The sequence below is a fragment of the Elephantulus edwardii genome, unplaced genomic scaffold (assembly GCF_000299155.1).
Source record: "Elephantulus edwardii isolate Elephantulus edwardi_28Jun2011 unplaced genomic scaffold, EleEdw1.0 scaffold00195, whole genome shotgun sequence".
Classification (NCBI taxonomy): Eukaryota; Metazoa; Chordata; class Mammalia; order Macroscelidea; family Macroscelididae; genus Elephantulus; species Elephantulus edwardii.
The window spans coordinates 1,367,517-1,379,680 of record NW_006399945.1 but is presented as its reverse complement, the minus strand read 5'-3'; the positions used below and the strand labels follow the sequence as shown (position 1 = coordinate 1,379,680).

Sequence of the window (12,164 nt, the reverse complement as noted above, 5' to 3'; positions counted from 1 at the left end):
CAGCTCTTTGATGCATAGCATGTGATTTCAAAGACCATGGCCTGTATCAGGTGAACCTTAGTCTCCAGAGTGACACCATTGCTCTTCAGTACTTTGGAGCAGTCCTAACAGGAGACTTTCCCGTTGCAATTGTTGTTGTTATGTGCAGTCGAGTCACTTGTGACTCATAGCAATCCTATGTACAACAACCATAAACTCTGCTCTGTCCTGCGCCAATCACACTGTCTCTGACACTTCCATCCCGATTACCCCAGTCACTGAATCAAGCCACCTCATAGAGGGCCTTCCTCTCCTGCACTGTCCCTCCACCCTCCCAAGCATGATGTCTTTCTCCAAGGACTGGTCTCTTCTCACAACATGTCCAAACTATGTTAGGCAGAGCCTCAGAATCCTTGCCTCCAAGGAGCCACCTGGTTTAACCCTTTCTAGGATGAATCTGTTTGTTTTCCTAGCAGTCCATGGTACTTTCAATACTCTTCTCCAGTACCACAGCTCAAAGGCATCAATTCTCTTTCTATCCTCCTTGGTCATTGTCCAACACTCTGATGCATAACAAGTGATTGTGAAGACCATGACCTGTATCAGACGCACCTTAGTCTCCAGAGAGACACCATTGCTCTTCAGTACTTTGGAGAGGTCCCTAACAGCAGACTTTCCCATCACAATACGGTCCTGACTACTGGTGCCAAGAGTGTTGACTGTGGAGCCAAGCAAACTAAAGCTGTGAATAATCTCAGTCTCTTCACCACCCATCCTGATGCTGCCAATTGGTCCAGTGGTTGAGAATCTTTGTCTTCTTGACATTGAGCCTCAATCTATATTGGAGGCTGCAGTCCTTGACCCTCTGCAGCAGGTGTTTCAGGTCCTCCTCAGTTTCAGCAAGCAGGGTTGTGTCATCTGCATAACGCAGACTGTTGATAGATCGTTCACCAATCTTGACCCCACATTTCTCTTCATAGAGCCCAGACTCCCGGATAATCTGTTCTGCATACAGGTTGAAAAGGTATGGAGATAGGATGCATCCCTGGCATACGGCCTTCCCGATTTTGAACCACGCAGTGTTCCCTTGCTCTGTTCTGACGACTGCCTCCTGGTCAAAGTATAGGTTTCGCATTAGAATGATCAAGTGTTCTGGGATTCCCATTCTTCTCAGAGTCAGCCACAGTTTGTTATGATCCACACAGTCAAATGCCTTTGCATAGTCAGTGAAACAAAGATAGACATTCCTCTGGTATTCTCTGCTTTCAGCTAAGATCCATCTATCATCAGCTACAATATCCCTAGTACCACGACCCCTTCTAAACCCAGCCTGGACTTCTGGCAGTTCTCTGCTGATGTGCTGTTCCAGTCGTTTTTGGCATCTTGCTTGCATGTGATATCAATGATATTGTTCGATAATTTCCACACTCTGTTGGGTCACTGTTCTTTGGAATGGGAACAAATAGATTTCTTCCAGTCAGTTGGCCAAGTGGTTGTTCTCCAGATTTCTGGGCACAACTTGGTGAGCACATCTAGGGCAGCATCTGTTAGTTGAAATACGTCAATTGGTATACAATCTATTCCTGAGGCTTTATTTTTTTGCCATTTCCTTCAAAGCAGCTTGAACTTCTTCCTTCATCACCATAGGCTCTTGCTCATACATTGTTTCATGAAATTCTCCTGTGTCTGCCAACTCCTTTATAAGTTATACCCAAGAGAAAAAAGCCCCTCACTTCCTTAGATTTTGCTAGCAATTTGTAGACACCACTGTTTCTTTACGGCAATAACAATTTTTAAAGTATATGTAACTCGCACATAATAAATAAATAATTATCGTAGGAGACTGTAAAACTCATTTGGAATATGATGTTCAGACTAAGAAACAGTTACATGTCAAGTTTATATTACTATAAAGAAGAGATATAGTCAAATTATTTTATTCTACTCCAGAAACCTCTTAAAAATATAAATACAATAATTGCTTAAACATAAATAATAAACACAAAGAATGACCACCTTTCGGGAATACTACAGATGGAGATTTCCATAGTATTGGGAGGTTAAGCTAATTAATGTTCAGTGATTTCTCCTATCTTCCACTTCTAAAAGTCTCTGATTTCACAGTTCTCCCAGCAGTTCCACAATTTAAAAATTGTTTACTCTTTTTACCAATACTGCCAGATTATGACACACATAGATAAAAATGTCAGTATGTTATCACATGTGCTGAAAGTAAATCTCTTATTTTAGAACATGCTGCAATTCATACGGGCTTTGGTTCCATTTACTCTGGAGGCTTTGTTTCAGATTAAAGAGTATCTCTATGTTTGAACAGTATCTTTTTTAGCCTAAATGGTCCTTCTTTTTTGGCAATGTAATAAATACAGTAGGAAAAAAATGAAATTATATTCAACAAATGTTGTACCTCACAATTTAGAAATAAACACCTGTACCTCATCACTCTTGGTACCAGCAAGAAGCAAATCAAAAGACAAATAGCACTGAGAAAGTCTGCTGTCAGGGATGTCTCCAGAGTACCAAAGAGCAACACTGTCAGTCTGGAGACTAAGGTGCACCTGATACAGGCCATGGTCTTTGCAACTACATGCTATGCATTAGAAAGTTGGACAATGACTAGGGATGATCGAAGGAGAATTGATGCCTTTGAGCCGTCGTGCTGGAGACGAGTATTGAACAATTGAACATACCATGGACTACTAGGAGAACAAACAGGTTCATCCTAGAAAGGGTGAAACCAGGCTGCTCTTTGGAGGCAAGGATTCTGATACTTCGTCTGACATACTTCGGGCATCTTGTAAGGAGGGACCAGTCCCTGGAGAGGGACATCATGCTTGGGAGGGTGAGTAAAAGAGCAAGAGAGGAAGACCTTTGATTAGATGAATTGACTCAGGGATTGGAGTAATGGGAGTAGGTGTATCAGAACAATAAAGTTGGCTCAAGATAGAGCAGGGTTCAGAGCTGCTGCACACAGGGTCGCTGAGTCACAGGTGGCTCGACAGCACATAACAACAACAACCCCAAACTCCCTGCATTAAACTACTAGGATAAATACTTTTTTTCCACAAGTTTATTTACAAAATTCTAATACAAATTTGAACAAATTCTTTCAATTTCCCTCACCTCCCACCCATCAAATTGTACAACCCAATGATTAATTCCCTCTTCCCCCTGTACATCCACATCCCTCTTCTTCCAGCCTCTCCCATCCCTTCTGGATTCTTATACTCAGTCTACAATAATAGCCTTTTTTTTCCTTTTTTCTACAGTTACAGTCTTATACAGTATTTATCCTTGTGGGACTGAGTTAGTTCACTCAGCATAATGCTCTCCAGTCCCTCCCAAGTTAGGTAATACTTTACAGTTATTGCTCCTTCGTGCTGCATAGTATCCCATTGTGTACCACAATATGGGCAAAGGACATGGAAAGAATTTTCAGAGAGGATGATATTCAAATGGCAAACAGACACATGAAGAGATGTTCCAAATCACTGGTAATAAAGAGAGATGCAAATCAAAACCACAATGAGGTACCATCTCACTCCAGTAAGAGTGGCAAAGTTTAACAGAGCAGCAAGTAATAGATGTGGAGAGGATATGGCGAGAAAGGAACTCTTAATACATTGTTGGTAGGATTGTAAAATGGTGCAACCATTCTAGAAGGCAGTTTGGCACTTCCTCAAAAAGCTGAACATAGAAATTCCATATGACCCAGCTATTTCACTACTTGGAATATACCCTGAGAATATGAGAACTGAGGCATAAACTGAGATTTGTACACCAATGTTCATAGCAGCATTATTCACCATCGCAAGAACACAGAAACTGCCCAAATGTCCAAATACAAACAAACGGATTGAGAACTTAGGATAAATAATTTAAATGTAAGTAGCTGTTACACATGTTGCTTGGTCAATTCTCTCTAGAAAGATTTATGTCTGTTATGAAAAGATTAGTTTCAGTTAAATCACAATGTTACCATTTAAAATACACACTCTAAGGTGGATATTTAATATGAGAGAAGGAAAAAAGGTAGAGTGAGTAAGAGCTAGCAAAATTGTGCAATTAAGTTTCTGGAGAAGATACTTAAGAGATTTAAGATGTTTTATTTGTCAAAATATGTACCCAGTTACCCTCCAGAAACTGCCTGACAGATGAAATGTAAAATCAAACTAACTGGAAATTTTTTAACTTCAAAAAAGTTACATGATCTATGAGAACCATAAATATCTGTTTCATTCATTCTAAATAATGTTATATAAAGTTATATAACCTCAAATAACCTAACCATTATTTTTACTCTCGGATACTGTTCACAAAATGTCAAATCTCCATGAACCAAAGTGCCTCTACAGACAGCACAGCAGTGAATTACTCTTGAGAACCAGATCTAAAGAAGACACATCTGAGCATCTTTGTTTCACATCTTTAATACTGTCTTAAAGGGTTTATTAATCTTGAACTATAGTCCAATGTATTTATAAATATAAAAGTGAAAATTATACTTGAAACAGTTATTCTAAATCTAAACAGATCATTCCTATGGCAATATTTATTTACTTGGAATCTATTTTTATTTAAAATATGTTAAACTTCTCACAAAGTCAGAATACAACTCACAGTCTGAACAGAAACCTCAGTGTTTAAATCTCTACATTCAGTAAAATAAACACTACATATTAGGTTACTTTTGAATACAAATCACTTACTTAAATAAATGGGATATACTTTCTAGCTTGCGTTAAAAGGGGGAAATTTTTTATGTGAAGTATTGACCAAAATTAATTAATCAAATGAATCAAAGACTACCATATTATGATACAAATCAAGTTCTATGAACACAACATACTTGTTAGAGAGCTGAATGCAAACATAACCACAGGTAGGGAAGTGGCCACCTCTTAGCTAAGGGGTAATACAGAAAAATGCCCATGCCATGGATTTAGACCCCTAGTTTTATTACGTCCTCGGTAATAGTGCTTCTTTTGTTTATTGAAAAATGTTTCTTCAACTGAAAATAACTTTAAGCAGTGGAGGATAGATGGGTCCCATTTTATAGTGATTGAACCATACTGATTAGACACACAAACTCTCCAATTTCTGTTCTAGAAACAATCACATTTTTTTTTCGTAAGTACTGACTTACACATTTTATCCTTGAGAATTCAAAAGATACATTAATCTCTGATTTTAAAAATAAGGATTTGAGAATAAGTGTATTTTGAAAAGTTACACCCCATGATCTGACCCACACTTTTGATGTAAAATATAACAGCTCTTCAAATATAGACTTAAGTTTTAAACTTAAACATAAATCCGTATTGTCCCTTGCAGTACTCAATTTGGTATTCTCTTAAGTCTTTAATTATTTCTACAAATACTCAAATTCAAAAAACAAAAATTGCCAACTTTGAGGTTAGTTTAAAATTTCTAAAATATTTTTTTAAAATGTAGAAACCCTGAAATTAGAAACAAAAAAGTTACAACTTTACAGCATATATCTAATTTATTTTTTAAAAAAATATTCTGAATTGTTTTTTTATACAAGTAATCAAGTATTTACTTTTTCAGAGGAAATTCCTTATAGGCTGGACAAGGCTATATGGTACTGCCCCATTAAAAATCAATATACATTTCAAGTCTCTATGGTACTTCAACTATTTCAAAGCAGTCATTCGGCAGAATCACATAACCTCTCTCAGACACGTCATCTTTCTCTTTTTGGAAGTGCACAACCTCCTTTAACTTCTCAAGCTGTCGTTCTTGTCTCCTGCATCGTTGCTGGGCAGTCTTGAGCTTCTTCCTGAGTTTTTCAACTTGTTGTTCTAACTGATGAATCCTTTTCCTTTGGTGCATTGTATCCTCCACAGTATAGTTGTGGTCACAAAATACAGAAAGATTATCAGGGGTCTGAAGAGGAGGCATTAGTAATCCAATAGCAGCATCAACTTGGGAAACAGGAGGTGTCAGAGGTGGCGGGGGAAGCTGTTCTTGTGGTTCCAGAAGATCTTCCTTCTAAAACAGTAACGGAGATCATGTTTGAATTTATGAACTGAAAGGAACAGTTTGAAAGAATGCATCTGTGACACTGAAGAAATAACTTCCCTGAGAGTTGTTGGTATAGAAACATTTCAAAATAAGAAAATAATTTCTTGAAATATTTTATATTTCATCCTTTACTACCTAAAGAAGGAGATGCAATAAAGATATAGAGTAACTATATTTCATCTTCACCAAGCATTTAAAAGGGAACTCTAATGGCCTAGTGGATACAAAATTGTGCTGCTAACCTACAAGCAAATGGTTCAAATCCACCAGCTGTTCTATGGGAGAAAGATGGTCAGTCTCCTCCCAGGTGATTACAGCCTCTGAAAACTTGTTGGAGGGTCAGCTTGGAGTTGGTTCCAACTTGATGACAATTAAGAGAGAAGCACTGAAAAGGAGCTCCAGTGACATAGTCCATAGGTAGTTGCACCGATAACTCAAAGACGGAGCCTTTCTGGTGGTTCAAGTCTTCCAGCCACTCCTCAGGAGAAAAATGCACAATCTCTTTCCATGTGATATACAGACTATGAAAACCCTCTACAAAGTCAGCTGACCATCAATTCCAACTCCATGGCAATAAGAAGCACTTAAAATTGGAGAGTAAAATTTTGAAACTGAAATGTCACTAATAAAACCCAAAAACTCATTAATACAAACTCAACTCAAACTCACTGCCATCGAGTCAGAGCAGACTCATAGGTGACTCTCCAGTGGGTTTTCAGAGGCTGTAAATTGCCTGGAAGAAGACCACCCATCTTTCTCCTGCTCAGCTGCCAGTGGATCTGAACCAACTGCCTTTAAGTACAACTCCCTAAGAACTAGCCACCAGATTTCTTACCAACACAAGAACAGGGTTATAATCTTCACATATGTTACGAAGTTAGAAGAAATTTCTTAGTGTGAATATATTTAACTTAAATTTCTGCATTTTGGAGAGCTCTGGTGGCCTACTGGTAAGGAGCTGCACTGCAATCCCAGAGGTGTGCAGTTCAAATCCACCAGATGCTCTGTGGAGGAACAATCTCCTCCTGGACCAGTCAGATCTGATTTGACAGTACACACACACAAAATAATAAAAAATTTTTTAAAAAAAAAAATTCTGCATTTTGTCTTTTCTTAAAAAAACAACGACGAGGGAGCTCTGGTGGCCTAGTGGCAAAAAGCTGCACTGCAATACCAGAGGCGCGTGGTTCGCATCCACCAGATGCTCTGCTGGAGAAGGAGGGGCAATGTTCTCCTCCTGTACCAGTCAGATCTGATTTGAGGTACACAAGCACAATAAAAAAAAACAAAACAAAAAAAAAAAAACCAACCACAAAACCAACAACTACAACCACCTATCACTTAGTTGCCACTGAGTAGATTCTGACTCATGACCCCCACACGTGACAAAGCAGAACTGCTCCATAGGGTTTTATAGGCTGTGAACTTCCCACAAAAGATCATCAGGCCTCTCTTCTTTTTTTTTTTTATTTTATTTTTTTAATTTTTTTTATTTTTTTTTTTTAATTTTATTTCTGTGTGCGTGTACCGTCAAATCAGATCTGACTGGTACAGGAAGATATTGCGCCTCCTTCTCCGGCAGAGCGTCTGGTGGATTCGAACCGTGTTCCTCTGGGATTGCAGTGCAGCTTCTTGCCACTAGGCCACCAGAGCTCCCAGGCCTCTCTTCTGAGGTGCCAAGACCACAGCAGGGAAGCAAGCACTCATCTGTCTCTACTACCCAGAAGTCCTACAATGGTATTTACACGTGATGGGTACCAGGTAACATTTAATTAAGACCACTCTGAATTTACCAAGTATTTACAATAAAGGCATTAATTTTATAAATAAGAAATTACTTAATATTTTAAAACACATACTACCTTGTCATGTGGTTCAGTACAAAGAAATATTGTGGGCACAGCGTTCTCTTTGAGTAGCTTGTTGTTGCACTCCCTCTTAAAACAGTCTGGAGTAAAATGTTCTGAACAAATACTGCTATACTTGGTGGGTTTAAAGTTTTTTCTTCTGACAGCTGCTTCCCACTTTTTACAAAGACTGGGTCGAGTAAGAGGAAACCTAAAGAGAAGACATAATTCAGTTCTGTAACTTTAAAAAATAAGGAATGTCTAAGAAAAGAATGTCATTTATCTCGGTTATTGTTTTTAAGCCATTTAAAGCTTCAAATGCATGTACAGAATGAATTTGTATTAATTTTTTTGAAAAACGATTTTTTTATGTGCTGAAAAAAAATTGTACATTTATTTCTGTGGGTAAGAGAGGTTTCTAGTTCTCTAGAGCCAGTCTGAAAATATGAACAGACGGAATTGGAATTATTTAAAATCTGAAAATATTAACCTTGTTTGAATTAAACTATTAACACGTTTTGCAGACATTTAATTAATGTTGAATCACTTATGTTTTTCAGTTTTTCTAATTTCAGGCCAGTATTTTCCATCCTTAAGGCTTTAACTGCAGCACTACTAGATGGAATAATCTTGCATTTCAGCTGTGGGGCATGCTCCTCTGACGGTTTTCTCCATGCTCCCACAAAGATCACGCGGACATTATGGTGCTTTATTGCAATCTATATTATTGCTATCCATACTATGGTCAATATATATGATCAGTGTGTGCTGCAGATAGCTATTCATCTTGGCAGTAACATGCTTTCTCTGAAACTTAGGAGCGAAGGTTGGTTCCTGGCTGTGATGTCAAAAACTCCCTCGGATACTGAACTTCTGTTAATAATGATGGAAAAACTGGAAACAGATAATGGTGATGCCTGGATATGATACATGTTTACTAACGTGCCTGAGTTTTTACACGGGATGCATGTCCAAATGACAATTTTATTTCTATTTACAAACAAACCAGTCTTCCCTGAAATCTTAACCAAAAATTAATTGTTGTGATGCTGGCTTCCCGCCCACAGCAAGTTTCTGAAGGACAAAATACAGTGACTTCTGTTGTCTTTTTAAGGACATTTATTTCTTTTACAGATATACTGCTAGTTTTTTAGAACTGCAAGATTGACATAGGCGAACTCCAAAAACCTCCCGGGGTGGAAAGCTCAGGGTCCGCGGAGCCTCCGCGCACGCCCCTAACGAGCCGACCCGAAGCCACCGTTGCACCTCGCCCTCCCCGCCGGTTCGGAGAGACCGAGAAAAGGTTCCCGCGGAACGCGCAGGGTGAACGCGCGGCCGGCGCTGCCCCGTCACATCTCTAACCCTCCTCCGGGGACGCCCACGGCTCCCCGCCCGGACACGGGACACAGCGTCCTGCCCCAGCCTCCGCCCCCCTGACTAGCTGTGGCGCGGACACGCGCCGGGCTCCGCCCCCGAGCTTAACCGGCCGCGCGCTTCCAACCTTCGCCAGGGCTGTTCCCATGAGGCGCGCTGGGTACTTACTTGTGGAAAGAAACAGGCTTGTCCTTATCGTATCTGTTCTTGCAACCGTAGGCGGAACAGGACTGCACCATCCTTCCGGTCCTCAGTCACTTCACTTCTGCCGTCACAGCAGGCAGGTGAAGCTGCTGTCCGAATCGCCGTGGTCTATTTTGACACCCTCGCTCCTTTGGTAGTTTTGGCCAACAGTTACAGTGATGATAGCCTCACTGAGGTGTGATTAATGTGTCCGTTTTGTTGTTTGCATTAGCAGAAGGACCACAACATCGCCCGTCTCCCATCTCCAAGATGGCGGAGGCAGCTTCAACTTCACCTATCGCGAGAAGTTTATCCTACCGCCTCTGATTAGCCCTGAGGTCAGAGGTAACTTTTCCTGCGAAGCTGACTATTGGCTGAGGCTTGGCATGTCGCGCAGCGAGCGCGGCTTTGCGGAAGTGGGTGGAGCTTCAGAGATACCCGCTATGAAAATAAGCCGTCTTGAGTGAGCGCTTATTTATCTGTAGTTTGTGGGGCGTTTCTTGAGTTCCCGGTAAACTATAGCTGGTTGGACGTAAAGTCTAGTTGCGCGTATTAAAGGGGCAGCCACAAATCATTTTTAAGATTTTTCTGTTCCTCTTTTCCAGAGCGCAGACTGGTATCCTATTCTCAAACATATGTTTTTACATACCAAGTGACAGGTTTTTTAGTAATGAAAAAAGACACACACATTCCCACATACCCAGTATCCTCTTGGACCCCTCTGGGAGCAGCCTCGCCAGCATCTTCTGCAGCTAATGGCATTTCCGAAACGCTGGGGTGATAGGCTCTGTGCAGACAATTAAAGCAGAAATTTCCATGTTGGAAAAGCGGTCTATTGGTTAAGCCTCGAAAGCTGGACAATGTAGCGGGAATTTGCGTAATTTCATGGCTCTTCACTACATTTCCCAGCCCTAATTAAACGTTGGGTACCATTCCAAGGTTCAATGCGCTGCCTTCTTCGAACTCCAAATACCTGGATCCTTGAATCAAATGCCCTAAATTCGCTTTTACTTCCTATGTAAATCTGGTCTGCCTTTATCTATGCAGTTCCTCCAAACTAGAAACCTTGCAGTCATCTTGGATTTCTCACCCACTAACCACGTCTCTTTACCAGGTTACTTCCCTTAAATAAATAGCTCTTAAATTCATACTTTTCCTCTTCCCTGTCACTGTTTTTGATCAGGTCTTCATGGCCTAATCCTGCACAATTAACACCTCTCTTCAACCTATGGAACTCGATATACCTATTTCACATCCTTGAGAAAGCAGCCACAGTACTGGGTAACATCCAAACAGTGTGATCTTAAAAGGACCAGGTACCTCCACTTTTCCATCATCTCCCTCCACCTGTACTTTCAAGTCTTAGGGCAGGGTCTCTTGTGCCTGCTATGTCCTTTCCAGACCTGTCCACCCTGAGGATTACCTTCTCCCAAGAGTTTTTCTTTATCTCTCTTCCTAGTAACCACAACTAGGCTACCTCTTTTGATCCAGTGAAATCTTGTGCTAACTTCTACATTTTAGACCATATTTTAATTTCTGTGTATATGTCTATTTTCCTCACCAGAACCAGATTGAGGACATAAACGGCCTCACTTAATCTTAAAAGTATCTGGAATAAATTCCATTTTCAAAAAATGTTGGTTGGATCAAATGAGCTCAAGAAGCCAGGTTTCTGGACAATATCTCTATACCACAACACTGTATAATCATTTGTTAACTTATAAAAGGAAAAAGTATTTTAGCTTAGAGAACACTGAAATGCTTTATCAATGTATTCAACCAATATACTACTATGTTCTATGTACAATTATAGGGACTTGGGATACACTTGAATGTATTGAGTTGAACTAATGTAGTCCCTGTCATCAAAGAACTTCTAGTTAGGGGAAAGATGTTTTTATTTTTAAGGGCTATTGAGTTACCTCAGACTCACAGTACAACAAAACTCCACCTGATCCCACACCATGTTGTATATGTCCTTCCGTTGGAGTCACAAGGAGACTGCCCATTTTTCTCCAGAGGAGGAGCTGGTGGATGTGAACCATTTGCCTTTTACCTGGCAGTGTAACTCTTTACTCACTAGACTACCAGAGGCTACCTTAGATAATAAAAATAGAAATAAAATACGGAATTGCCTGAACACATCAAAACGTTCTGAGAGTGAGTAAGGGGGATGATAGGTAATCCTTCTGAGAACATCTAACCTGAAAACCAAAGAATGAGGGGGGAAAAGTCTGGTAATAAGAAGAGGGTCAAGGACTGCAGCCTCCAATATGGATTGAGGCTCAATGTCAAGAAGACAAAGATTCTCACCACTGGACCAATTGGCAGCATCAGGAGGGATGGTGAAGAGATTTGAGATTGTTCACAGCTTTAGTTTGCTTGGCTCCACAGTCAACAGTCTTGGCACCAGTAGCCAGGAAATTAAAAGATGTATTGCCATGGGAAAGTCTGCTGTTAGGGACCTCTCCAAAGTACTGAAGAGCAATGGTGTCTCTCTGGAGACTAAGGTGTGTCTGATACAGGCCAAGGTCTTTGCAACCACTTGTTATGCATCAGAGTGTTGGACAATGACCAAGGAGGATAGAAAGAGAATTGATGCCTTTGAGCTGTGGTACTGGAGAAGACTATTGAGAGTACCATGGACTGCTAGGAAAACAGATTCATGCTGGAAAGGGTTAAACCGGGTGACTCTTTGGAGGCAAGGATTCTGAG

The 12,164-nt window shown here is 40.3% G+C and overlaps 1 protein-coding gene across 1 annotated transcript; it reads right to left on the bottom strand.

The window, feature by feature from the left end:
• Positions 1–5,345: 5,345 nt before the first annotated feature.
• Positions 5,346–9,721, bottom strand: THAP1 (THAP domain containing, apoptosis associated protein 1). The gene is made up of 3 exons (XM_006896979.1): positions 9,435–9,721; positions 7,908–8,103; positions 5,346–6,012 (listed from the first exon to the last, which is right to left on the bottom strand). Exons 1-3 carry the CDS (start codon positions 9,503–9,505, stop codon positions 5,641–5,643), a joined length of 639 nt encoding a protein of 212 aa, XP_006897041.1. The 5' UTR covers positions 9,506–9,721; the 3' UTR covers positions 5,346–5,640.
• Positions 9,722–12,164: the final 2,443 nt, after the last annotated feature.